The sequence below is a fragment of the Trichogramma pretiosum genome, unplaced genomic scaffold (assembly GCF_000599845.2).
Source record: "Trichogramma pretiosum strain Unisexual culture from Peru unplaced genomic scaffold, Tpre_2.0 scaffold66, whole genome shotgun sequence".
Taxonomy (NCBI): Eukaryota; Metazoa; Arthropoda; class Insecta; order Hymenoptera; family Trichogrammatidae; genus Trichogramma; species Trichogramma pretiosum.
The window spans coordinates 137,074-161,956 of record NW_019640802.1 but is presented as its reverse complement, the minus strand read 5'-3'; the positions used below and the strand labels follow the sequence as shown (position 1 = coordinate 161,956).

At 34.7% G+C, this 24,883-nt stretch overlaps 4 protein-coding genes and 1 long non-coding RNA gene across 8 annotated transcripts; 2 read left to right on the top strand and 3 right to left on the bottom strand.

Annotated features, from left to right (window-relative positions):
- Positions 1 to 121: 121 nt before the first annotated feature.
- On the bottom strand, positions 122 to 2,344 carry LOC106657279 (hydroxysteroid dehydrogenase-like protein 1). Of its 2 annotated transcripts, XM_014378693.2 has the most exons (5): positions 2,026 to 2,344; positions 1,696 to 1,924; positions 1,384 to 1,620; positions 772 to 1,115; positions 122 to 695 (listed from the first exon to the last, which is right to left on the bottom strand). In XM_014378693.2, the coding sequence occupies exons 2-5, from the start codon at positions 1,844 to 1,846 to the stop codon at positions 465 to 467; spliced, it is 963 nt and encodes a 320-aa protein (XP_014234179.1). In that variant the 5' UTR covers positions 1,847 to 1,924; positions 2,026 to 2,344; the 3' UTR covers positions 122 to 464. The 2 variants fall into 2 exon arrangements, with proteins under 2 accessions (XP_014234179.1, XP_014234178.1); XM_014378692.2 differs by having other exon boundaries at positions 1,696 to 2,344.
- Positions 2,345 to 3,224: 880 nt separating this feature from the next.
- Positions 3,225 to 5,125, bottom strand: LOC106657231 (hydroxysteroid dehydrogenase-like protein 1). 2 transcript variants are annotated; one of them, XM_014378623.2, is made up of 5 exons: positions 4,891 to 5,125; positions 4,354 to 4,781; positions 4,030 to 4,266; positions 3,604 to 3,947; positions 3,225 to 3,511 (listed from the first exon to the last, which is right to left on the bottom strand). In XM_014378623.2, the coding sequence occupies exons 2-5, from the start codon at positions 4,511 to 4,513 to the stop codon at positions 3,296 to 3,298; spliced, it is 957 nt and encodes a 318-aa protein (XP_014234109.1). In that variant the 5' UTR covers positions 4,514 to 4,781; positions 4,891 to 5,125; the 3' UTR covers positions 3,225 to 3,295. The 2 variants fall into 2 exon arrangements, with proteins under 2 accessions (XP_014234109.1, XP_014234108.1); XM_014378622.2 differs by having other exon boundaries at positions 4,941 to 5,125.
- A 3,407-nt stretch (positions 5,126 to 8,532) lies between these two features.
- On the top strand, positions 8,533 to 12,252 carry LOC106657238 (carbohydrate sulfotransferase 11-like). Of its 2 annotated transcripts, XM_014378632.2 has the most exons (5): positions 8,533 to 8,884; positions 9,493 to 9,828; positions 10,996 to 11,286; positions 11,454 to 11,692; positions 11,765 to 12,252. In XM_014378632.2, exons 2-5 carry the CDS (start codon positions 9,556 to 9,558, stop codon positions 11,928 to 11,930), a joined length of 969 nt encoding a protein of 322 aa, XP_014234118.1. In that variant the 5' UTR covers positions 8,533 to 8,884; positions 9,493 to 9,555; the 3' UTR covers positions 11,931 to 12,252. The 2 variants fall into 2 exon arrangements, with proteins under 2 accessions (XP_014234118.1, XP_023314817.1); XM_023459049.1 differs by lacking the exon at positions 8,533 to 8,884 and having other exon boundaries at positions 8,956 to 9,828.
- A 2,975-nt stretch (positions 12,253 to 15,227) lies between these two features.
- Positions 15,228 to 16,371, top strand: LOC106657245. Its single transcript, XR_001339505.2, has 3 exons — positions 15,228 to 15,369; positions 15,446 to 15,613; positions 15,690 to 16,371. It is a non-coding gene; the product is annotated as an uncharacterized LOC106657245 (long non-coding RNA).
- Positions 16,372 to 17,354: 983 nt separating this feature from the next.
- Positions 17,355 to 23,589, bottom strand: LOC106657226 (cAMP-dependent protein kinase catalytic subunit PRKX). The gene is made up of 6 exons (XM_014378615.2): positions 23,135 to 23,589; positions 21,392 to 21,679; positions 20,133 to 20,295; positions 19,112 to 19,375; positions 18,310 to 18,643; positions 17,355 to 18,232 (listed from the first exon to the last, which is right to left on the bottom strand). The coding sequence occupies exons 2-6, from the start codon at positions 21,480 to 21,482 to the stop codon at positions 18,086 to 18,088; spliced, it is 999 nt and encodes a 332-aa protein (XP_014234101.1). The 5' UTR covers positions 21,483 to 21,679; positions 23,135 to 23,589; the 3' UTR covers positions 17,355 to 18,085.
- Between the last annotated feature and the right edge of the window lie 1,294 nt (positions 23,590 to 24,883).

The following is a 24,883-nucleotide window of genomic DNA, read 5'->3' as shown; positions in this document are numbered from 1 at the left end:
GAATTCGAAGGAAAAATACTATTTTTATTTCAAAATTTTATTTTAACTTATTAAGAAATTCAAAACTCATTGTACATTTTAATTTCATAATTTTCTATTCTCGAGTCAATAAATCATTAAGTAATCTTGATAATAAGACTTTATATTTGTAACAAGAGATGCATTACAATGTTTCAAATGATACATGATACAATGGAATAAAAATTTAAATGACCTTATCCAACAAGTGCTTCTGATTTTAGCTGTAACTATATTTTTCTTATTTTAAATGTTTATATTTTACTCTAAATAATTATTTTTTAGCTCAATGTTGTCGTTGTATTTAGGCTGCGGCGAAGAAAAATATGCACGCAACCAGTAAATGCTGAATTATTATACTATTTATTTAATGATTCATTGTTTTTCAATGAATCGTAGAATTTATTAAATTATAATATTTTAAACTGTTGTTCATTCTTGACGAATTAGCTTTTCCAAGCTTGAGTTTGTTTTTCATGGAGATTGAAATAATCATTCCTATAAATTTTATTGATTAAAAATCCGACTTTTGAACGCAACATCCTTGTAGGAATCATCAATGAAAGAAATTTTAGTATATCATGCAACCAAAATCCAGTCGTAGAGTTCAATCTTCCAAGAGTCTTCAAAGCGTGTCTGGCATAAGTTTCCGGATCAGGAACGAAATAATATGCTTTCTAGATTAAAAAATAAATTATTTATTTAAATTTGGACTCTATTGTGAATATTAATTTTATTATTCGAAATACTTACTGAAAATTTTTTGCTAAAATTTATCATTTTCGTATTGATGTAAAAAGGCGACAAACATTGAACTGTTATACCATGAGGCGAATATTCTTCGCGTAAGGAATCTGAGAAATATCTGATAAAAATTTTACTGGCGGAGTAAATCGACATCAAAGGTAGAGGCATCATTTCCGAGGCAGAGGACACGTTGACAATGGCTCCGTTACCTCGTTTTTTCATTTGATTAATAAGTAAATGTGTCAGTGACGTTGTTGCGCCGATGTTAATGTTGATAGTATCCCATAAATCAGACTCGGACATTTCACCAAAGTACATTGGATATTCGGTGATAACACCGACATTATTAACTTAAAAATATAATAATTGTTAATCAAAAATTACTTTTATAAACTACGTGGAAAGCTTAAAAATTAAAAGAAGTTCACAATTTTTTTAATCTTCGATTTTAATAATTATAATAAAAAAAAAAAAAGATGTCACGAAGTCAGTGATTTTATAGTTATAAGCTCAATAAAAATTTATTGGAAATTTGTTTGTAATATTTATACGAATAATTAAGTTGATTGAAAACAGGTACGCCACATAACGATATTAAAAGAATTTGATTGTACTCACCGAGTATTGCTACTGGTACATCTTTCAAATGAACTTTAATATCATCTATAACTTTTCTTCCCGTGCTAAAATCTGTTTTGATAATGATCGTTTCAATATCTGGATAAATTTTTTCCAATTCTGCTTTTGTTGCATTTAATTTATCTATATTTCGACTGATCAAAACTATATTCATTTTTTGTTTGGCTAATAGTTTGACGTATTCTTTTCCAATGCCGTCAGTACATCCAGTAACAACTTAAAAAAATATAATACCAAAAAATAAAATATGAAAATTATAATTTATACTTTGTAAATAAAAATGTTTACTACCTGCCCAGTCACCAAATCTAGCTTTCAAATCGATTGGTTTGTAACTCAAGAGATTGATGAAAAATCCGTAGAGTCCGTAAAGAAATTTTAGTATGGGACCCAATGCTAATCCCATCAAAATAAAAAAGATATCTACTAATCTTGCAGACATAATGATCGTGAATACTCTTCAAAATTTTAAATTTTAAACAGTTTTCATGTTCCACTACTCATACGTATAAAACGCTGACTAAACACAATGAAAAATTTGAGTTTTATTTCCTAATTTTCAGCTTGCTAATTAAAGTTTTATATTGAAACGGTAATTTTTAGACGAGCTTATAACCTTACTCTATATGACTTTATATTGGAAGGTCAGAGCATCTGATAAATTTATAACTCCAGTATCAATGAGTCTACTAGCACTCATTTATTTCGCACTTTCACTGGCATAAGAGCAAAAATTGTCAAGTTCAATTTTGTATGATAAAAGAAATCAGTTTGCGATTAAAAATAAAAATCTACATTTATAATTTCTTCAGATTAAGATTTAGAATTATCATAGTCATTAACATTTGTTGTTTTAACTTTTATTTAATTAAAATTTAACGATCTAATATTTTTTTGTATAATTTAAATTATATTTTTCAAATATTCAATGTATGGATGATGCTTGGACGGAAAATCTACACTGAGGTGAGAATATTCATAAACGCGTAATAACGTACTGTGTTGACATTCCTTGAGTTCTATAATAAAATCATAAAAAAACTACTTAGCATATTTTAAATAAAAAATTTGGAATATTATTTGTATATTTATCATCTCTATCTTCACAGTTAATATAGTTAAATTTTACTTAACATATTTTTAAATATTTTCTTTTACTATTATAAAAAGTGGAAATTTCATTGAATAATATTATTACCAATAAAATTATAAATTCAAGTAGCCAGAGGTTAGTTAAACAAAAATTATAATCTCTAGGTGATGCTGAAGATCCACTTTTTACCAACCGAGCACACCTAGTTGTAGCTTTTTATATCTTTTTTTACTCTGATTTATGAAAAACAGCTCTACTGCGGCCAGTCTTATAAATCTCATTTCATTAACAATTTTAATAGACAATGAAATCAAAATTTTTTACCATTTTAAAAGCTATATTGTTCAGTTTGTAAAAAAATAGGTATAGATATTTATTAATCTTCATCACTTATTGCACAAAGAATTTTTAATTCGTTTTATTTAACAAGTTTTGAATAAAGTGAGCTGAAAAGTACCGAATTTGTTTCGAAGTTTTCAAAATTTCATAAGAATAAAATTATAACTGTGTAATTTCAAAGCAACAGAAGAAAGTTATTAGTATTGAGCTATAAATTAGTGATATTTTACTAACAACTCGTCAACTGAAGTACATTATTCAACAAAATTCTTTGTTTTAAAACTTTTCACATATTCTAAATAGTAAGCGGCACTTGTTCAGGGATTTCTTAGCTACGCATTACTTTATTTTTATGGGTCTTTCAATAAATAATACAAAGATTACAAAAATAATTGTAACTATATTTTATCACTCGGTAACTGGTAGAAAAAATTACATAATACATTCATGTCACGATATTCAAAGATTCTTATCACTTTTTTGTTTGAAATAATCGTCTCTCAATACTTGATTCATAGTCTGTCCAATTTTCATTCTGATCCAGACAGGGGGTATGAGAGTGAAAAAGTTTTGTATCCCATGAGCCCAATATCCCGTACTGGTGTTGACTTTTCCCAATGTCGCAATAGCATTTCTGGCATACGTAGATGCATCAGGGACAAACAAGCTGGAGACCTGTAGTGATAAAATTCACACCATTTGATCAACTCGTATTATCAAAGTATTGAGCGAAAATTCATTAAAAAATAAAGAAAATTGCAACTCACTTGCAATCTCTGACTAAATGCGTTCATTTTCGTATTGACGAACAGCGGGGTGAGATGCTGAATGGTGAGACCGTACTTGGCGTATTCGGCTCGAAGCGCCTCGGAAAAGCTGCGGACGTAGGCCTTCGTGGCGGCGTACACGGTCATTAGCGGCAGCGGTTGCAGTTCCGAGCCTGACGAAATGTTTACGATTGCGCCTTTGCCGCGTTTTTTCATATCGTCGATCAGGAGTCTCGTCATCATCGTCGTGGCCCCCACGTTGACGTTGATGATGCCCCACAGCTCGTCCTCCGGTACCTCGCCGAGATACATCGGATACGAATACTGCATTCCAACGTTGTTGACTGCAAGTCCAGAAGATATATTCGTAAAATTTACCCTTTTGCACAATTGATATAATTGTAAAATTATTTATTAAAGTCATACCTAATATTCCAACTGGAATGTCTTGCAACTCCTGCTTTATTTTCAAAAAAGCATCTGCGCCTTTGGTGAAATCTGCAGAGATTATACGTACTTTTATATCAGGATTTGCTTCTTGAATTTGATTCTTTGTTTTCTCTAATCTCTCAAGCGTTCTGCTAATTAATACTAAATTCATTCCTCTTGCTGACAATTCTTGAGCGTAAGCTTTTCCAATTCCATCCGTAGAACCCGTTACCACTAAACCAGAATTTTTTTTTCAATCATTAGCCACTTAAAATATTTCTCAAAATTGAAACGAGGTATTTAAAAATTGCGTATGCTCACCCGCCCATTCTCCGTACTCGCTTCTCAAATCGATCTGTTTCGAATTGAATATTGGCAGCAATATTTGCAGCGCCGCATTGGCCACTCTACTCACCGGATCGATCAGAGCCCAGAACAATACGAGCCCGATCACCAGCCACAGTGCAATTAGCATCAACATCTTCAATGCGATGTGTGGTATAAAAATTGTAAAGGATGCGACTGAATTAGCGAGCGTCGATTATTCCATTGTGCGCGAATTAGCGTCTCTCGAGTCAATATACTCGGAATATATTACAAAAACGAGAGTGAAAGGAAGATCGTTGTGCCGCTCGTATCCCCACGTGTGACGGTCACAATGTTTATTCAGGTTCGTCGTTTTCTCGAGAATCAGCGAAAAAAAATATGTCTCTCCGTGTAACGATACCAATCATTATTCGAGAGGCCCACTGTAACGAAAATTAAGATTTTTGATCGTAAATATTATTTATATTAGTTTATTGATTATTGATCAGAACTCTTTAGCTAATATTGTTTTGAATTATTGTTATTATTTACCGATCAGTCAATTCGAGCAAATTCTAACATCGATGCAAAAATTCATTTACCTATGAATTCGCTCAGTCTTGGCAGCGGTACGTCCCTGATGCTCGCCCAACTGGCGCAGCTGATGTCGAATTTTTTCTCGGCATTCGACGGCGATTGGTTTATCGAGAGCCTCGCGCACGGAGAGCTGCTGGCACAAGACTGAAGTAACGCATATAGCCCCAGCTAAGTGCGTATGTGTGTACAACAAGCGCACGACTGCGAAGGCAAGTTACTTTCTCCAAAGTGTGTGCCGCTGCTGTTGCTGCCACCGACTTTGCGCGCTTGTGCACACAGACACACAGACATTTGCAATATAAGCAAAAAACTTACTCCTCTCTTATCCGTTGCAACGCCGCTGCTTCCAGTGCAGTAGCCGCGAGCGCGTGCGTTACCAAAGCCATACCAGCCATTTAATGAGCGGATTCGTAATGTTTAAATCTCGATAACTATTTACGTGCGATAAATCGAATTTAACTCGGGGTGCTGAAATTATATCGAATGTTTCGTTGAGAATTTTATGTTTCAGATTTATGGGTGCTCGAGTATCGGAAATACGTTTGCGCTGCAAAAGAGATACTTGCCAAATACATTTGGAGCAAAAAATAATGAAAACAAAATGAAACGTTTATAGGATCGAACCGGAGGATCATAAAATGAGAATCGTATTTCATCGGCTACTAAACCAGCTGTAATATTTGATTTATTTGATTTATTGCGCGATGAATGACCGTTCAGCTGATACGTATCAATATTTTCAGACGATTCATTTATAATGAAATCTCAAAATTTAATACCGTCAAATTTCAAAAGCTATTATTATTTAACGAATAAATATGAAAAATTGAAATACATTACTTTCGTATTTTTTAAACATTCTCTTACGATTTGAAGGTGAAAAGATCAAATTGCTTAATGCATATATGGAACAGTTAAATTAACTTTTTGTAATATACTTTCGTCCTTGAAAAATGAGCAAGTCACGATATTCAACTATTTTCACTCACTTTTACGGTAATTTTAACCATTTTAATCCAGCAAAAAACTCCTGAATATGAGAAAAAATCATTGCCACAATCTATCGTTTTTCCTATAACTTCAAATTTTCTAGCTTATATTAATATAATTTAAATTATCATTTAATATAGTGAAAATTACTTTTCTTGTTGCCTTTAATTGATACGTTTTTTTTTCGAGTACCTTATGATGAATAATGAATAAAAATTTTCTGTTAGAAAATTCAAGTAAAATACTGAACGCATTTTTCAAAATCGGATTGTAATAAAATTTCCAGTATATCTTTAATTTATACCTACTGTTATTGATAATAACAACATGGAAATTATACTATTTAACTTAGTTTCGAGGATTAAAATACTTATAGGGCTCGAAAATCAATATACTTTATCGAAATTTGAATGAATAAAGACTGATTTCAGAGCATATCGTTTTTCCAATGACTTGTTCCAAAACAGTAAAAAATACCAGGATCTGTTTTTTGTTTAGAGATTGCTCATACTTAATAATGACACTTTGCCTTTTCTCTTTTGCTTTTCAAAAATTTGGCGTACCGACATCTAGCGATAACTTACGAACTGCTGTGTACATGAAAAAAGAGTCAAAAACGACGCGACACGATAATTTTTAAAAAACTTGCCACAGTTTTGAAGATATCAGAGTTTTGTAATTTTATAAAATTTTGAGTTACTTTTAATGCAATTATCTTAAAAATGTTCCATTCTGCTATAATTTTCATACACATATTTGAAAAACGACATACACATAAAAATCATGTGTTTTCAAGAATAACTTTTGTAATTTCGAAGTAAATATAATAGAAAAGGTCATTAAGGTGTGCTTATACTAGAATATTTCGGTAAAAATCTTTATTAAAAGTACTTGAAATGTGTGAATAATTTTAAAAGTATTATTCAAATGCAAACTATTTTTATGATTTTACTATTAATTTTTATGCTACTTTCAAAAGAGTAAAAACCGTTATGATTTTAAAACTTACGCGTGGCATTTTATGACTTATTTCGTCATTGTCTTAATATTCACGAAAAATTCAACACTCAACAAGACTAGTAAACTTTGTAAAAGAAGTGATTGTTTCGCTTAATAACTCAAACGATTTCAAAGTGAAAGTAAATTATTTATCGGATTTTGGATAATGAACCATAAGTTTTACATTTTTTTGATAGGTAATTATGATTGTCTTAACATAAAGAATTAAATAAAAACATATGGATTAATTTATCTTTCAGCCCTATTAATAAACAAAGAACTCGAAGCTACTCCTGTATCAACTCAAAAGCCTACAGGTAAAACTCAATCGTTCCGATAATTTGTGTCAAAAATTTAAATTTGTTTTTATTTCTGTCCATTTAGTTCGCGTAAAGTTAGAAACTAAGAATGATCGGCTAAATCCGTGCAATTACGGGCCATCTTATTACTGTCAATCGATCAAGTAAGTTTTTCCAGCGTATCAAAATATTAAAAATTGAAAATGACTCTGGTTGAAATACTCAACATTTTGTGGCGAGTTTTTGGCCAGCGAAAAAGTAATAAGTATAAAAGGGCCGTTAGAACTGCACACATAACAACAAAAATTGTAAGGTTTTTACGTCTAATGCCGCGGCAAAACACGCATGTTCCACATTTTTTAAATGATTGGTTTGACTTGCATAATTATTCTTACTTTGCCACTTCCAAATTAATAGATTATACTGATAACAGAATTACTAGCACTTATTTTTTCAAATACTATGCTTGGACTTATACAATTATTCTTACTTTGCCACTTGCAGATTTACAGAAATATAGGTATTCGCCATCTAGTGGTGAAGACCTAAAGTAATGCAATCTTTTTTAAAGTGGTTGAAAACTGGTCTAAATTTTTCGAAAAAATGAAATTGTTATTTTTAGGTTTTTTAGAATGAGTTTAATATTTTCATATCATGGCCATGATCAATCTCGAGTACTTGCGCAAAAGATAGGTTTAAATTGCCTTTTTGTTTGCAGACGTATAACCGAATGCGGCGCAATTGGTCTCTGTCCTCACTCTATTAATGTAAATCCGACGGAAGATGAAGTTCATCCAAGAACAAAAATATTAATGAAAAAACACATGTTTTTCAACAATAAATAGTCGTATAAATATCAAAGTATGTTTATTAGTTATGAGATATAATATAAAATAAAATTCTTGAGAAAAATAAGTGAGCGTTATTTTCGATTCTTGACTCTTGCCACATAAAAAACCCGCTCACAATCTCTTGGTCCAGCGTGCACTCAAGTCAAAGAAGCTGCATCATATTATATATAGTGTACAGCGAGCAGCATCAAAGAGCATATCGCGCGTGTAAAGAAAAAGAGATCCGCTCGGCGGCGAGATGCTGCTAGGCGGCGCGAACTCGACGACTCCGAAGACCATCTCTGCCTGGCTCCAGCTGGACTGTGAGTCCAGTGAATGTACGCGATGATGCCTGGAGGTGCACTCCATGCACATTCCCCCTGCCCAAAGACGATCCGCTGCTGCTGCTGCAGCCGCAATGACCGCCTGTGTGCAGCGTCCACATATACAATCTCAGCCGTAGCCGCCGCCGTCGCCGCGTTGTTGCCTTGCCATTACACTTGATCTTCGATCCGATTCCGCATTCACCTGTTATACTTATGTGCGAACGCTCCGCACGTCATAGAGTTCAATTTTGAATGACGACAAATTATTAAAACAAACTTCGGCTCGGTTTACATACTCGCGCGTTCGACTCGCGAGCGTAATTATATAATTAGTGCGGTTTAATACATTTGGTGCGTGGAAAATCAATATGAACGATGAGCGCGCGGGTGCCACACAGTTCCTGACTTAAACGCTATAAAAGTTTTAAAAAAAAACCCCTACTGTACCGTTCGAATGACACGCAAGCGGCTGATCTTTATATTTGAAAATTCCTGTTGATCCAAGGTAAGTGCCACAGTAATATTATTGTTTATCCTTACTTAAAAAAGTGATAGGCTTAAATAGCGTGGGCAGAACGAATTCGCGGAATCTTTATCAATTTTTTTGTCTATCGACTGTTCCCCCAACAAGAGATGTAAGCGAATCGAGAAATCAAAAACATCAAATTAGGTGAGTAAAGTAGCTATGGTAACGCATTATTATGATACATTTTTATAAGATTGTGCTACGGGCGGGCGTGCGTGAGTGTTCGATGCGACGCAGGTATGCGATACCGGTGCACGGTATAAACTTGACCCGAATTAAGAACAACGCTGCATCTCTTGAGTTGAAAAAAAAATGTTATTGTTGCAAGAAAAGATGGTTTTATTAAAGCTCGTTTGCGGTCTACTTTTTTTCACTCGTTTCTTTTTCTTTTCATTAGAGCCCGAACTAAATTCAAACGTATATTAGAACCGTTATGATTCATGGGTCATTTGAATTGTTAATCCGGTCAGTAGTTTAACCCATTCTCGCGATACCGAAAGTAAGAATCGATAAGTTCGTTGATTACAATATTTACGATTGCATCGTAATGAAAATTTTCTATTTTTGACTTGGACTCATCTTTACAGGCATCAAACTGTGAGCTACCGCTGCTGCTGATTCGATGTTGTTATCGCAGGCCATTTTCGACGATGAAAATATGGGCTCTCGTGCTCTCGGTGATTGGCGCATCGTTGGCCTGGATCGGACGCGTCGCAGCTCAGGAAGTTTGGGCCGATATCGGAAATAGGTACTCGCTGTCGGGCCCGAACGCCTTGACCAGGTCGACGCTGCTCGATCGTCAAGAAAAACTGCAGAACAAGTGCGAGCAATCGTCGAAGAGAGAATTAACAAGAGATCCCGAGTTGTTCAAGAATCTCTTGGTCGATGATCAACATAAACTGCTCTATTGTTACGTTCCGAAGGTATGTATTTTTTCCATATTCGTTTACAGTTATGAAAAAATGAATACCAACCGTAGTTTGCAATGTTAAACATATTTGCATTAAATTTTACGCGAAATTCTTAAAATTTGAAGCACATCACATAAATTTCAATTCTTTTACATAAAAGCATATTCATGTAGGTAAAGAAAAAAAAATATTCTTTTATCTTTGTATTGATTTTCATACCTGCATTGAGTTATACAATTTTTTTAACTTAGCCACTTGCAGATTTAGAGATAAAGAGGCCCTCGTTATCTAGTGGTGGAGGCTGGCCTTGATTACGAGTTACTAAATCCCCACGCTATACATTCGCTCACAAAGTATTCATTTCAGCAGTCTATTTTTTTCAAAACCATGCTTGAATTATATACAATTATTTTTACATAGTCACTTGCAGATTTACTAATGAAGGTATTCGCCATCTAGTGGTGAAGATTGTCTTCAACTATAATTGAATTTTCATAAATTTTTTGTAGATTCTCTTTTAGTTTCAAGATTTTTTCACGAATCGCGTCACATACAATTTTATGTAAAATAATTAACATTCAGTATTTTTAATTCGTGCTAATCTTCTTTATGTCGTTTTTTGTTTTTCCACATTTCTAATATAAATAGCTAATTATGTTGAATATTAATTGGCATCAAATAATATAATTAATAATGCTCATACTTGGTAATAAATCTAATTTCGATGGATTCGTTGCTATCTACGGCAAGGCCAAAAAATTCTTTGTCAGACCTCTAGATAAAAGGAACAGTAAAAAAGGAACAGTAAAAAAGGAAAGCACCTGTTTTTGACTTATACAATTATTTTCACTTTGCTACTTGCAGAATTACAGATTCAGGTACTCGCTATCTGGTTGTTAAGGCTGTCTTTAATTTTGATTAAATTTACGTTCAATTTTTGAGCAATTTTCGCAAAGAATAAATCAGTATTTTTACATTAATTTTTCAAAAAGATTTCATGTGAAAGTATCTTAAATAAAATTTAACAATTATTGTTACAAGAAATATTAAATTTAATTTAATAACAGTACACCATAGATTGATATTGATATTTCGCTCGAATTTCATCAATTCCAACTTCAAGTCTTGTTCCTGTTATATGCACGTTAAACTCGATACACAATTTTGCAAATCGACCAGGTGGCGTGCACGAACTGGAAGCGAGTGTTGATGGTTGCGACCGGAAAATGGAAGAAGGTGAATTCGGCTCTGGAGATCCCGGCGGCTCTGGCGCACGCCATCGGCACATTTCAACGGCTCAGCAACTTCGAGATGGCCGAGATAGAGGACAGATTGGCCACCTACAACAAGCTCATAGTCGTTCGGCACCCGTTCGAGCGGCTGCTGTCGGCCTACAGAAACAAATTCGAGGCGAAGAACGAAAAGAGCTCCAGCTACTTTCAGTCACGCTTCGGTAGAAAAATAATCAAGGTCGGTATGGTTTTCGCAAAAAGTCTCTCTCTCTCTCTCGTCGTCGTTGCTGGTGGCCTGTGGCTGTAATTTTTATATAGATATTTTTTTTCTTCTTCTGTATCTCTTGCCCATCGACGCGTTTACTTTGAAAAAAATAAACATTGAGCCAGATTGGATTCTTACAGAAATACAGACGTAATCCCTCGACGGGATCTTTGCTTCTGGGCGACGACGTGACGTTCAGGGAGTTCGTCGACTTCATCGTCGACGACGACAACGAGAACGGGACGCGCAACGAGCACTGGCAGTCCATAACCGACCTGTGCCATCCCTGCTTAGTCAATTACAATCTCGTGAGCAAGTACGAGACGCTCGTGGAGGACGCGACAGAAATTCTAGAGCGAATCGGCGTCGATTCCGTAACGTGAGTTTATTGTATGAGAAATTCGATGACTTTGAAAGAAAAAAAGCATTATTTCAACGAGTTACTTTTTAGGTTCCCTTCGAGGCCGCGCAATGTTGAACCGACCGAAAATATTCTGGATAAATATTATTCGAAGCTGAGCTACGGGCAATTGCGCGATCTGGCCAAGCTGTACCATCGCGACTTTTATCTGTTCGACTATTCCGTGGAAAAGATTCTCGGCTTCTCGATCGCCTGAGGTGAAATTTTTCTTTCATCGACAATAAAGTGATTTCTATTGTGAATACTAATTTGTAGAATTGTAATTATTTAAGTATTAATTATTTTGTAAAGAGTTAATTTAAGCCTATTGTCATCGTGTATAAAGTCTGAACTAAAAACTACGTTTAATTAAAGCAATCACGAGTCACGGAGCTTTTGTGTGAATTATTTCGTGTAATTATATCGATTGAACTTGATGAATATTTCGTCGAAGAAATTTCAGGGTCTACACCGACGTTCACTCGCACACCATTTCTCAATGAGATGTGTAAAAATCGTTCGTTTTTACGAAAACGATCTTTCGCAATATATTCAAGTGCATGTCTCGAGCATACAGGCATTCGTTATTCACGCGGGTATACGTATGCAGTACGTATGTATACGACTATAAGCAGCGCAGATATAGCATTGAACTATACTCGAGCGAGCGCACATATATAATTATACTTTGTATTTCCGTTCGAGGCGCGGATTAAAACGTACACGCTGAAAACTCGCGCGCTGCAATCGGTACATAGTCGGGGGGCCAGTGAATTCTTAATGGATTCCGGATTGCGATATATATATGCCTTGATTAACTAATACTGAAAATAAACGAGGAATCGCTGGGCATCGTCAGGATTTTTTTATTGAATTTGTCAGGGATAAATATTCGAGATTATTTGAATTAAATTAAAATTTCAAATGTATACTTATCGTTAAAGAAATTCAATCCGATCCGTAGCTAGGGTAGTCTTATAAGTACCCCGCGTTTTCTCGTGCGTTATGATACAGTTGTAGTCTCGCGCACGATTTCTTTGTATGTGGGTTTAACCTAAATTTTCCACCCGCTCCAACGCGAAAACAAGATTGATAGAGTCAGAGGCAGAGAATATCCGTACGCGCGCTCGAGTCGTGCAAAAATAAAACTACTTAAGAACCCGTGCAAGCGAATGCACGTGTGCGCCTCCGCTCTCCGCGGCACTGACCATCCGTCAAATTTCGCCTATCGCTTTGAACACGCGCGCGCACTATAGCTCCTCGTGTTTTTCTACGAATATATTCGTGTGGATATACTCGCTGCGTGCGTACGTCAATCCGCAATCTTTATTTACCGCTTTTGCAAATGCGTAGTTTGCGGGGTTCGGAAAATGGGTAATTTTAAGCTTTTTCGTGTATCGGCATACGTGAGATGGATCGCCGATTTCGCTACTGATGGCCTTCGGTTGATCAGTTGGGATGGACATCGAAAATTAAACGTACGAACGACAATGAACTTGAAACATCGAATTCAGCTTTGAATTATTCTATTTCAATTACGATGAAGAAAATTTTACCACTTATATTTTACAGTAAAAATTTTATATAAGACCATTTTCTTTCAATGATCAACTAAAAAGAAACGTAGCTCATCAGAATAATTATTATGTTCTGAAACTATTGATTGACAGTGTGACGAAGCACACAATGTATCGCGTGAAAAAATTCATTATTGTCAAAATTCGATAACGTACAAATACTATTTTTACAACAATGACGAAAATGTTTTTAGTTGATCGTAAAATATTTTCGGACCAATTATTTTTAGTTTAACAATGTGTATCTGTGGTTCGACACAGGTTTTTCCATTGTTTCTTCTTTTCTATTTTTTCAGTGCCTCTATTGAACGAGTCTTCAACGTTGATCTTAATCGTTTTGTAACTTCATGTAATCTCGTACTTGCATCAATCATTTTGCCCTTTTCCAGCAAATTTCGTAATAATTATTACAATGAATTCTATTCGGGATATACCATATTCATCGATACTTTTTTAACCCGTTTCGGGCCAAACGGACGAAATTTCCTACATTTGTTCCGATGCTATAAACTTTGCGAAAAAAATATCTCATAAATGTTTAAATAGAATTTTCTAACGTTAACTTTCATGAAATTTTTGAATCCGGTGTCAGAATTGTCAAAAAATTTGCGGAGCAAGAGTTATGAACAATTGCACAACAAAACACACGATTTTTTTGAAAAAAATTATGATTCGATCTAAATTTTTGAATCAGAAGAGACTTGACAAAAAAAGGCATAGATAAAAAAAGTATGCATTACAAAAAATGAAAAAAGTAATGAAAAGTTATCATTTTCTAGGCTCATAATTGTGCTGTTTCTTAACAAATAGAAGTAGATAGAGAAAAAACCCTTAAAGGAAATTGGGCATAAGTAGCGTTGCTTGGACTCATCAAAATCCAGTACACCTGGATAGTCGCTGAGAATTCGAAATCTCAGCGACTATTATGGTGTTACTAGATTATGATGAGTCCAAACAATTGCCACTTGTGCCCAAGTTCCCTATAGATACCACAGCCTCGTGCCGGGATACTCCGAGCTGTCTTATCTTTAACACGTGGCCTTATGGGAGAAAGTCTTTTCCTGGCTGACGCTAGCCAGTGGGTCACTCTCGACTTTATCGTTTCGCGAGCTGTCAGTCCTACCCCTCGGACCGCAATTTCAGTCCGGTCACTCGGCGCGTCGTCTAGTACGGTCAGTTATCTTGGGCACAAGTGGCAATTGTTTGGACTCATCATAATCTAGTAACACCATAATAGTCGCTGAGATTTCGAATTCTCAGCGACTATCCAGGTGTACTGGATTTTGATGAGTCCAAGCAACGCCACTTGTGCCCAATTTCCTTTAAGGGTTTTTTCTCTATCTACTTCTATTTGTTAAGAAACGGTACAATTATGACGATTATGAGCCTAGAAAATGATAACTTTTCATTACTTTTTTATTTTTTGTAATGCATACTTTTTTTATCTATACTTGTTTTTTGTCAAGTCTCTTCTGATTCAAAAATTTAGATCGAATCAAAATTTTTTTCAAAAAAATCGTGTGTTTTGTTGTGCAATTGTTCATAACTCTTGCTCCGTAACTTTTTTGACAATTCTGACACCGGATTCAAAAATTTCATGAAAGTTAACGTTAGAAAATTCTATTTAATCATTTATCAGATATTTTTTTCGCAAAGTTTATAGCATCGGAATAAATGTAGGAAATTTCGTCGAAATGGGTTAAGATCAATTTTCTATGAATATTTCCTTATTACGGAAATCCCAGCATTAGGTAATCTTACGTACTTGTAATACATTATTAAAGCTTTTCAATACCTAATTTTTGAAAGAAGCTCAAAGCTCGACCACACGAGAGCTTTCAGCTAGTGGGTGGGGAACGAATTCCTTTTCTGGAAAAAGAGATGCCAGAGAGGTAGAGGGAAGCGGTTAAGCAGCGTCCCAGAGACGAGAAAAATGAGTATCGCCCAGTCTCTGACGAACCGCAACAGGCAGAGCAATCAACCTTTTGGCTAAAAAGCTCGCTATCTCTATCTCTCACTTATTCTGACAGTTATATACTAAATACTCTTAAGCTACTTTATTATTTTGTGATACATCTGGTGAGTGTTTGTTGTGCATTATTTTTCATCTTCAAACATTGTTCCTCACGTTATTATTTCATTGAATTTAACCAAGGATTTAAAAATGGCGGGCCAAACGTCGAGTAGGCGAAGGAGTTCAGTCATTCCGGCACCAGCCCACGAAACGCAGAACATTTTGATGACTTATTTTATTTTGATAGTGCTACTGATATCGTTGTATATATTGTACTCTATGTTTTAAATATCATTGATTCTCGACGCGGTAAGCCATTGGAAAAATTTTTTATGAGTAATTTTTGACTGCTGACAGTTGATTAAAGAGATTTAATTTTTTTTAGGGGAAAAAATCTTCGTATCACGATTTTTTTCATCTTTTTATAAAATGTTCTCGAAAGTATTTGTTTTCAATTCAATCTAATTTTGAAGTGCAAGCGCAATGAATGAGTTTATCAACCAGTTACGGTACATTATCAAAATCAAAAAATTAATAATGAACATTTTTTAAACAACATTTTCTCTGAACATGCTTAAAAACTTTCAACTTACTCATATCAACCATTAAAAAAATTATCGTTTTATTTTACTCGATTGAATACGATTTAAAAATGTATCATCATTTGAAAAACTTTGTATCAAAATACAAAAAGGTATCGATTTATAACTATATTTTCATATTCAAACTATTTTTGTTCTACCTTTCACGTCAATATGTTTAATACAATCTTTCAAAGATTTTCCCCTGTCATTATATTTTTTAAATGTAGGTCAAGGACATGTAAATAATGAAATAATGTCTGCATGAAGTAAAGAGTATAAAAAACGAAGAATGAAACCACGAGTGTGGGTGATTGGTCAAAAATAGATGATATTTTCACATTACCGAAAAATAACTCTGCGTGCGGATAAAGAGAGAAAGAGAGGAAGAGAAAATATCCAGATCCATATAATCACACGTCTAAAGTCATGTACAGAAATAAATACTCTGTTGAATAAATGTTTACTATGAGTTTAAAAAACCTATCTGTGAAAATGAACTTTTTGAATATAATTTGAAAATTCTACACTTCATCTGCGTAAAATTGTGAATTTTGTCTATGTATAATAGTTTATTTCAGAATAATTGTATCTTCCCAGTCCAGAGTTATTGAAATAAATTATTATTTCATATATCATGTATAATAATGATATACACATCTATAAATAATTATTTATAAAAAATTTTTGAAGGTTTCACCCGTTCCGTTAAAAGTAAGTCAATTACTTCATTAAGAAAATTATCATTAGTCTTTTCATTTTAGTTACTTAAGTATTCGAAATTTATTACAAATTTTCTTTATTTTCATCATACTGTCTTTAGTTATTAGAAGTAATATTTCTATGTATGTGATTTGAAATATTTCCACAGTGCCAATCATATCAAGAAAAAATTTTCTCCTTATTTGTAGCATTATACTTCCTTGGTAGTGAAGCTCAACATTTTATGGCTAGTTTTTAGTCATCAAAAAAGTTTTTCGGATATGCAAGAGCCATTCGAACTGAGTAGGTATATGTTACCTTAGCTTGAAATCGGGGCTCGACTTAAATTATTTTTATACAATTATTTTTACTTTGCCACTTGAAGATTTATAGATAAAGGTACTCGCCATCTAGTGGTTTGAAGTAGAATTATCGTATTTACGGTAGTAAAAAGTGGTCTAGACAATTAAATCGTCATTTTCAGGTTATCTAAAATGCTAATATTTGTTACATATAATTGTAACAGGAAAACGAAATAACTCTTTGCATTTTCTGAATCGAAGTACTGCAACATTTTCAAAATCAAAATAATACATCAAGTGTAAAAAAAGTATATTATATATCTAACGAGAAGAGATTATTACTGACAATTTTGAAATCCACACTTGAATTCAGTCATATCTAAAATTATGTGCAGATTTTAAATGAGTTAAATATTACTTAATACTACAGGTTCATGATACATATAAAATAATACATTATTTTAATAACTTTACTCAATTTTATTCAAATTTATTTAATAAATTCTTTAGGTAGTTATAAGTCGATTGTAACATGTTATATATTATAAAATAAAATATTCTAACACTTATTTATTATCGGTAAAGTAGAATCAACCTTAACTTTTTTAACAGCAGATGTGAATATATTTAAAAAAACTTAACAAATCATTATTTAATATATGCATTGAGATTTTAATCAGCTATTATACTATTATTCAATAATTGTATAATACTTAATTCAGTTACTTTATTGTATTTCCTATTTTTATTATCACTTTTATTACGAGTTTGAAAGATATTTTATCTTGACTATACGCGTAAGTTAAAAAAATATATATTTAGTTTATCTCAATAATCATTCACAATGAATAACTATAGTTAACGATCTATGTACAAAAGTAATATAACAAAATACTAACGAGTTACCGCAATAAAAATGTGGTCAACACTGTCGCGTCTCCGAAAACATAACATCAACAAAAACGCTTTGTAAAAGTACCTAAAAATAGCTGATATTTCAGGTAAGTTTTCAAACTTTCATAATCATTCAGTTGACTAGTCAATTTTCCCAATATTCTACACAATTTTTAAATAGTATCAAAATATAAATTGTTTTTGCGATTCTCGTTCCGCAAATACGATTCGAAGTGATTTTACACCATTTTGTACTCAAAGTTTTACAAATTAATTATAGTTATTTACGCATAAACGTATCGTCAAAAGTCTTGAAATAAAGCCAATTGCTCAGGTGGTATAGGTGGCTGTGAACGCCAATCTGTCTCCGGATAATCGTCAAAACAGCTTGCGTCATCTGGGGCTTTTATTTTCGGATTAATTGGAGGTATCATGCGTCTCAGTCGTACCTGAAACACAAAAAAAAATTTGATGTACAAAACAAATAATGAAATTAACTGCACTTCTTATCTCAAATTTTTATTACCATACTCCAGTCGACGTGTTTGAACCATCGATGTCTTTTGATATCTTCCACGCCTTGTCTCATATTTCCCAGTCGTTTTGTCCTGTCAGCTACGAGTAACTTTTTTATTAGATCCTTGGCAACTGGATCGATGTGTTTTGGCCATTCTATTCTTCCTCCGAGGATTTTTTCATAAATTCCAAACGGATTGTCGTCGAAGAAGGGTGGAAAACCAGAGAGCATCTCGTATATTAGTATTCCAAGAGCCCACCAATCAACTGCTTTGTTGTGACCTTTACTTAGAATTATTTCAGGAGCCAAATATTCCGGTGTGCCACACAGAGTCCAAGTTCGGCTGAAAAAAGTGAAATTCGTTAAATTCGATTGATATCAAGATTCTCTAACTAAATCAACTGCATAATTTTTGGATTTAAGCATTTATTTGTACCGTTAGCTTGTTAGATAGCTCACATAAAATTAACATTACTTTTAAACCCTTATTAGGAAAATTAATGGAAAAAAATTAACATCTGAAGAAGATACAACAAAACCATAAACATTTTCATTTTTTTTATACGGAACATGATTTCTCAGAAGATTCGTATGATGTGCAAAAGCAATTGAATTAATTAAAGCTGGCTTAGTTCCAGATAGATGATTAATGAAATCAACCCTACAGGTCCATAAACTACTTTACATCTACTTATTTTCCAAAATCACATTAGTCATTTGACTAATTAACACTTACGAATTAAATGCTTTTGCAATAAATCGTAGCTCACGCAACACAAAAAATACAGTTGAAATTAATTAATTCTCGTACCTGTCGATCAGCTTCTTTGAAAATCCAAAATCGGTAATCTTCAGATGGCCTTGACTGTCCAACAATAGATTTTCCGGTTTTAGGTCCCTATAAACTATGTGTTTGTTGTGCAGATACGCTAACGCGCTCACAATTTCGGCGGCGTAAAAGCAGCTCGTGCTGGTGGAGAATCTTCCCGCTGATCGTAGATAAGTAAACAATTCTCCACCGGCAACGAATTCCATTAACATGTAAATCCGAGCGTCGTCCTTGCCGCTCCAAAGCCTGCGAACGAAGCGTATAATAAATTAATCATTATCGTCTTATCAGTCAATAGTCGGTAATTCTTTTTTCGAAAAATAACTCGGTGGAATAACAAATTGCGCGAGTGAATTGCAATTTTTTTCATTTCACTTGAGAAGATCATGTGATGGAGCTAAATTTAGTATCGGTGTTAAACAATCGATTTCACGGCTGCGTTGTTTATTGATTCCTGACTTTTAAACAAATAAAATTACGCAATTAATATTCGCAATTTCATTCGTAACGATTCTAAAATTTATTCTGAACATTTCGTAGCGAATAATGAGTATTTGATTTTCAAAACAATTGAGTTTAAAAAAAGATTTAATTTATATGCTCAAAGTCTTGACGATTTTTTATCTTTCTTTTAAATATGGTATGAAACATACATTCACAATTCAAATTTCCTAAAATACATCGTGTTTACATCTGATAATTTGCTTCCAAATCGATTCAATATTCATAGATATTTCCAAAAATACAAAAGGTCGTTCACTTCTCAAACCGACTTCCGTTACATTTAAATGAGGTGGGAAGTGGTAGGGGAGATGCGAGAAGTTGACAAATATTTTTAGTAAACGCGGATATGCACATAGGCGTGGCGTCCGATTTTGCATGACGCGTTTCGACTGAATTAAAAAAAAAATCTTATACGAACACTTATGACTCGCTCCTGCTATAATCCGTTGACTCTCTCGACTGTCTCAACGTAATAGCGTCGAATAATAAATACACTTACATGTTGACTATGAAGGGATGCTTGACTTCTTTGAGGACTGAGATTTCATTGTGTACGTGATCCACCTGCTTGAGTCGAATGACGTCGACCATGGTTAAGATTTTCAATGCCAATGGTTTACCTCGATGCTGGCATAGAACGACTCTGCCGAACGTTCCCGTACCTGTTTTTTAAATGAAAAAAAAAAAAAAAAATTGAAAATTAATCATCCATTACATTCGAGTACTCTCGACGATGTATTTATAATTTCTATACAACGAAACTCTTTGACGAAACTTCCGAAGCTCAGAGCACCACCGCGATTCAAATAGCAAATAGAAGTTTAGTAGTGGGACGTGCACGAGTGTCAACTATGAAATAAACATTGAAAAACGTGTGCGTAAGTATGACAAAATATAACGTATTCGACACGTTCGCGCCAAAAATAATATTCACCATTCTTAAAATAGAATCGGCCATTTATAATGAAACTTTCTCACGGCGTTAAAGATTGTATTGAATCTCTTTCGGAGCAGTCAAACGATCTAAAACCAATTAGAAATTTTCCAAATGTTTAGCCTTTTACCATTGTAGCATAATAAAGCTTGGCTTATACTGAAATTCAAATTTCACGTTGACAATAAATCAATATAAAATAAAAATGCCATTTTTTGCTTTTACTTCCACTGTAGGATATGATTTATTTCCAACAAACTATTAATTGTATTATTACGTATACCAAACTACTAAAGCAACTTGCGCAATACTTTAATGGATTTAAAGAGCTTTTGAAACAATGAGCGAGATTAGGAAGTGTATGAATTGATAAAAAAATTTTTCCACCATTTAGTTGTAATAATATTGATTAGATTTTTCAGAGTGAATTTTGACACCATTCTATGAATAAAAATTGAACAATTTTCGACGATGTATGAATGCATGGAATTATTACCTGATCTCGTCAATTTATGTAAATTAAAATATTAAAAGCAGGAGGTTTATTCGCAGAATGAATAATCTCGATGTCAATATTTTATGTCTTAAAATTAAATTTTATCAAGTGACAATGTGAGAAAAGTGACAATTTTATGCATTCTATACCATGTAAACACGATTCAAAATCATTACGACTTACTTTTAAATGAGAATGTACGCATGCTTATCGTTAAATTATGAAATTTATATCACCAATTCAAATGAACCGTTGCTTACTTGAAGTTTGACTTTTAGGCATTGTTTAATTATGTTAATTAAAAACAAAAATAATGTGAATGACTCACCGATGGTCTTGACAATGTCAAGATCGTCAATTTCATATCTTGGCGGATCCTCTTGAATTGATTCCTCGTCAGATGTGGTTTCGTTAGACATTTTCTTCGGTTTTCAAATATCTAATCGGAAGCAAATATAGAGACGGTTCTTATCGAGCTTCCGATTCCTTAGAATATAGTTGGTACGGTAGTTGTAAAGATATCGAACCGATTGTCTTATACGGTGAAGCCAAATCAGTCGATGGAGATTGACTCTTCTTTTTTTCTTCTCTCGTTATCTCGGCGAAACGTTTTATTCTGTCGGAGAAGAATTTTTTTTAGTGTCATTCATCGATACAACAATGTCACACGTTCGAGACGTACTCTTGCACCGTCGACAAAATTGAAAAAAAAAGAAACATCATCTTTTGATAAGAAATTATAATTTGAGATTCGTGTCGCGGTGTATGTTTCACATTAAAATCAGGTCGCGTTATTTATAGATTATAAACCGATCCAAATTTTTCTCGCCGTTGAGAGTATTTTACACGTGGATATCTCGGGTGATATTTAATTATTGTTTTGACTCGGTTGGTTAGAAAATCTGTCTCGTTGGATTATTTCGTATTCTATGCTAGCCTCAGCAAGATCATCCGAGGCAAAATACGCTACTTGAATTATATTCTTATTTGCAAATATTTTCGATAATATGAATTATATCGTTTGATCGTGATTATGCAATGAAGTGCGATGGTCCAATGTCAAAGATATTAACTTTCAATGGGACTCGTGCGTAGTCAGATCGAATAAAAATATTTCTTCAATTGAGAGGTAAAAAATATTATTTTAAAATTATTTTTGAAATTGCAACGTTTATCCGTTATATCAATTGTTCATATAATAATAAATAAACGAATACTTCAAATCTCAGTACATCTGTAAGGGTAAAAAATTGATTCGACCATGCATTTGCGACTGTGCAACGCATATATTTTTCACTAGTACATCTAACTAAGGTTTTTGAACCTTTAGAGAAAACTTTAACACTTTTAAAAATCGACATTTTTATCTTATGTAACGAAAAATCAGGATACGGTCGAGTACATAGTTTGGGGAACTTGGGTAATGCTTTAATATTCGCTTCCTCGAGAAACTTTCACCTACACACAAGTGTACGCAGAGTACACAGACAAACATTGCACATACACACACGAATTGTACTTGCGCGCGTTGTAATAAGCCGTAATTTTTTTAACCCAAGTGTAATTTTTTGTGTCGGTACTTGCAAAATCGTCCGAAAAAATGTACCTAAGTTGATTCGTCGTGTACCTCCAGCTTCGTGCACGTTGCTTTGCTTGCACACTCAGCGGAAAAGGATAAAAGGAGCCTTTAAAAAATTTACAAGAGAAAGCTGTACGTTCTCCTGCCACTGCTTGGCTGACAGTGTGTGCAGTCCATGTATGTGTAATCCGCGTCCTACTGGCCTGTTTCGCCCGCAAAAAAGTGAAACTCTGTTATTATGTCTGGTGTACACACACACAGAGTGCATGTATACGAAAAATTTTTACTCGCTTGACAATCTAAATGTGCGCGCGAGTCAAGGTTTTTTTTAAATATTTTCAAACGTTTATAAAATACAAAGAAGAAAAAAGTCAATTTTCGCAATGGGCAACAACAGTAGGATCAGTTACGATAATATTCTATTGCTAAAAATTCGATCGCCACTACCGATCTGTACAAACCGATCGATAGCTGCGAGTATTGTCAACGTACCTTTTTTGTCACTTCGAAATCGCCCCCAGTCGAATCGATCGAAGCACGAACTTTCAAAATTTATTCGCTATCACCACAAACGAAACACCACAATCGATAACACACCGATGGCAACTGAAGCACACTATCGGAGTAAAAAACTCTGCCGAGCACAGGGGAAAAATCGGCAGCGGCGCTTCGAAAACACACAATATCATATAAAGCGCAGCCAGCAGCAACAATTCCGATCGGCGAGTATCACGGAACTGAGAGAGCTCGTGTCGTCGGCTGCTGCTCTTTCTTTCTCTCTCTCTCTCTCTCTGTCAAATCGTCGGATCGTCGAGTTGTCGTCGTCGTCGTCGACGCGCGCGTTTGAAATCCGAAAGCCCCGTCGCGAGTGAGTGAGTCGCGCTCGCAGCAGCAGCGGGGCGCGTGTACCACACAGCAGCAGCAGAATACACACACGGACTCGCGAGAGTCGCGGGACTCTGCAGCAGACCTCTGCCTCGCGACTCTCGGCGGTAGCGGTGGTGGCGGCCGCGTGTGTGTATATAATGTCCTACCTCGCGAGCGTGTGTGTGTGTAGGTGAGTATATATATATATATATATATATACGCGCGTAGCTCCCACTCGACGCGTATATATATAATACTAAAATCGGGGCTATATAGGGTACGTAACTCGCTCCTCTCTCTCTCGCTCTGTTCCGCGCGCGCGAGAGAGCAAACCATGCGCTGCAAGCTGTGTACAGAAAGTACACTGCAGCAAGACTCATAGCTATTATATAGCTTTCCTCTCTCTCTCTCTCTCTCTTTTGCAGTGGCAGCAGTTTCTCTTTCTGTATCCGCAAAGTGCACATGGCATTGCGCCTATAAAGAGTCCGATTTTACGCACACAGACACACAGACAGACACTGACGAGATACTATATCGGTATCGATGCACGCATTGACCAACGATGACGACGACGACAACTCGAACTTTCCCAGTGAGTCGTCGCGCAGAGTTGCACCGCGACAACCTTATAATATACGTGGAAAGTCGATCGGAAATTTCTCAAAATGTCAAACATCTTCGTTTTGCGGCTAGATTTTAATGCGCGCGCTACATAGTATTTAATGCGTATAAATCGCTCCAGCTATGCACTTCGGAGTCGATGCACAAGTGAAAGCAATTTCATCGCGGTTACCTATATACTTTACGTACTCGAAATACAGGCAAACGTTTTATACACTTTTAAAATAAATCCACCGCCGCGGCTGTGGCCACTGCCGTTGTGCTCCGCTACATCTGCTGAATACATAAATTCGTAAAATGACGTTCACATTGTGAAACCATGTTTCGTGTACACAACGTTGATACGCGCGAACCCGAACGAGACGCAGTTTTTTTTTTAACAACTATGACTCTTAAAAAACTCAAAGCTTATGTAAGCTTTAGCAGCAACAGCGGCAGCGGAGTCGCAGTCCATATGATTGTTCGCGAACGTAAAAAAAAAATTAGTTCCAGAATCAAAATTACTCCCACGTAAGTCCAGATACAAAGTTATCACAACCTGTCGTACGAGTGTGTGTGTGCATGTGCGAGCACTCCGGGGAAACAATAGAATTAGGTAATTCCACGTCAAAAAAAAAAAGAAGAGAGAAACATCGATGAAGCTATTAAACTGCGGAAAATATCGTCTTTACGATCATCGTCTTCATTTCAAAAAATTTACAACGCTTCGCGAGCGGAATATCAACGCACAAAAAAAGGTTAAATAATAATGAT

Coding starts and splice junctions, on each gene's coding strand:
- LOC106657279 (XM_014378692.2), bottom strand. CDS start 1,846: ATGTCTGCAAGATTAGTAGATATCTTTTTTATTTTGATGGGATTAGCA. Junction 1,621..1,695: donor TAGATTTGGTGACTGGGCAG/GTAGTAAACATT, acceptor TATTTTTTTAAG/TTGTTACTGGATGTACTGAC. Junction 696..771: donor ATTTTAGCAAAAAATTTTCA/GTAAGTATTTCG, acceptor TTTTTAATCTAG/AAAGCATATTATTTCGTTCC.
- LOC106657231 (XM_014378623.2), bottom strand. CDS start 4,513: ATGTTGATGCTAATTGCACTGTGGCTGGTGATCGGGCTCGTATTGTTC. Junction 4,267..4,353: donor CGAGTACGGAGAATGGGCGG/GTGAGCATACGC, acceptor ATTCTGGTTTAG/TGGTAACGGGTTCTACGGAT. Junction 3,512..3,603: donor CATTTAGTCAGAGATTGCAA/GTGAGTTGCAAT, acceptor TTATCACTACAG/GTCTCCAGCTTGTTTGTCCC.
- LOC106657238 (XM_014378632.2), top strand. CDS start 9,556: ATGAAAATATGGGCTCTCGTGCTCTCGGTGATTGGCGCATCGTTGGCC. Junction 9,829..10,995: donor TCTATTGTTACGTTCCGAAG/GTATGTATTTTT, acceptor CAAATCGACCAG/GTGGCGTGCACGAACTGGAA. Junction 11,693..11,764: donor ATCGGCGTCGATTCCGTAAC/GTGAGTTTATTG, acceptor GTTACTTTTTAG/GTTCCCTTCGAGGCCGCGCA.
- LOC106657226 (XM_014378615.2), bottom strand. CDS start 21,482: ATGTCTAACGAAACCACATCTGACGAGGAATCAATTCAAGAGGATCCG. Junction 20,296..21,391: donor TGACATTGTCAAGACCATCG/GTGAGTCATTCA, acceptor TTTAAAAAACAG/GTACGGGAACGTTCGGCAGA. Junction 18,233..18,309: donor AACACGTCGACTGGAGTATG/GTAATAAAAATT, acceptor TTTGTGTTTCAG/GTACGACTGAGACGCATGAT.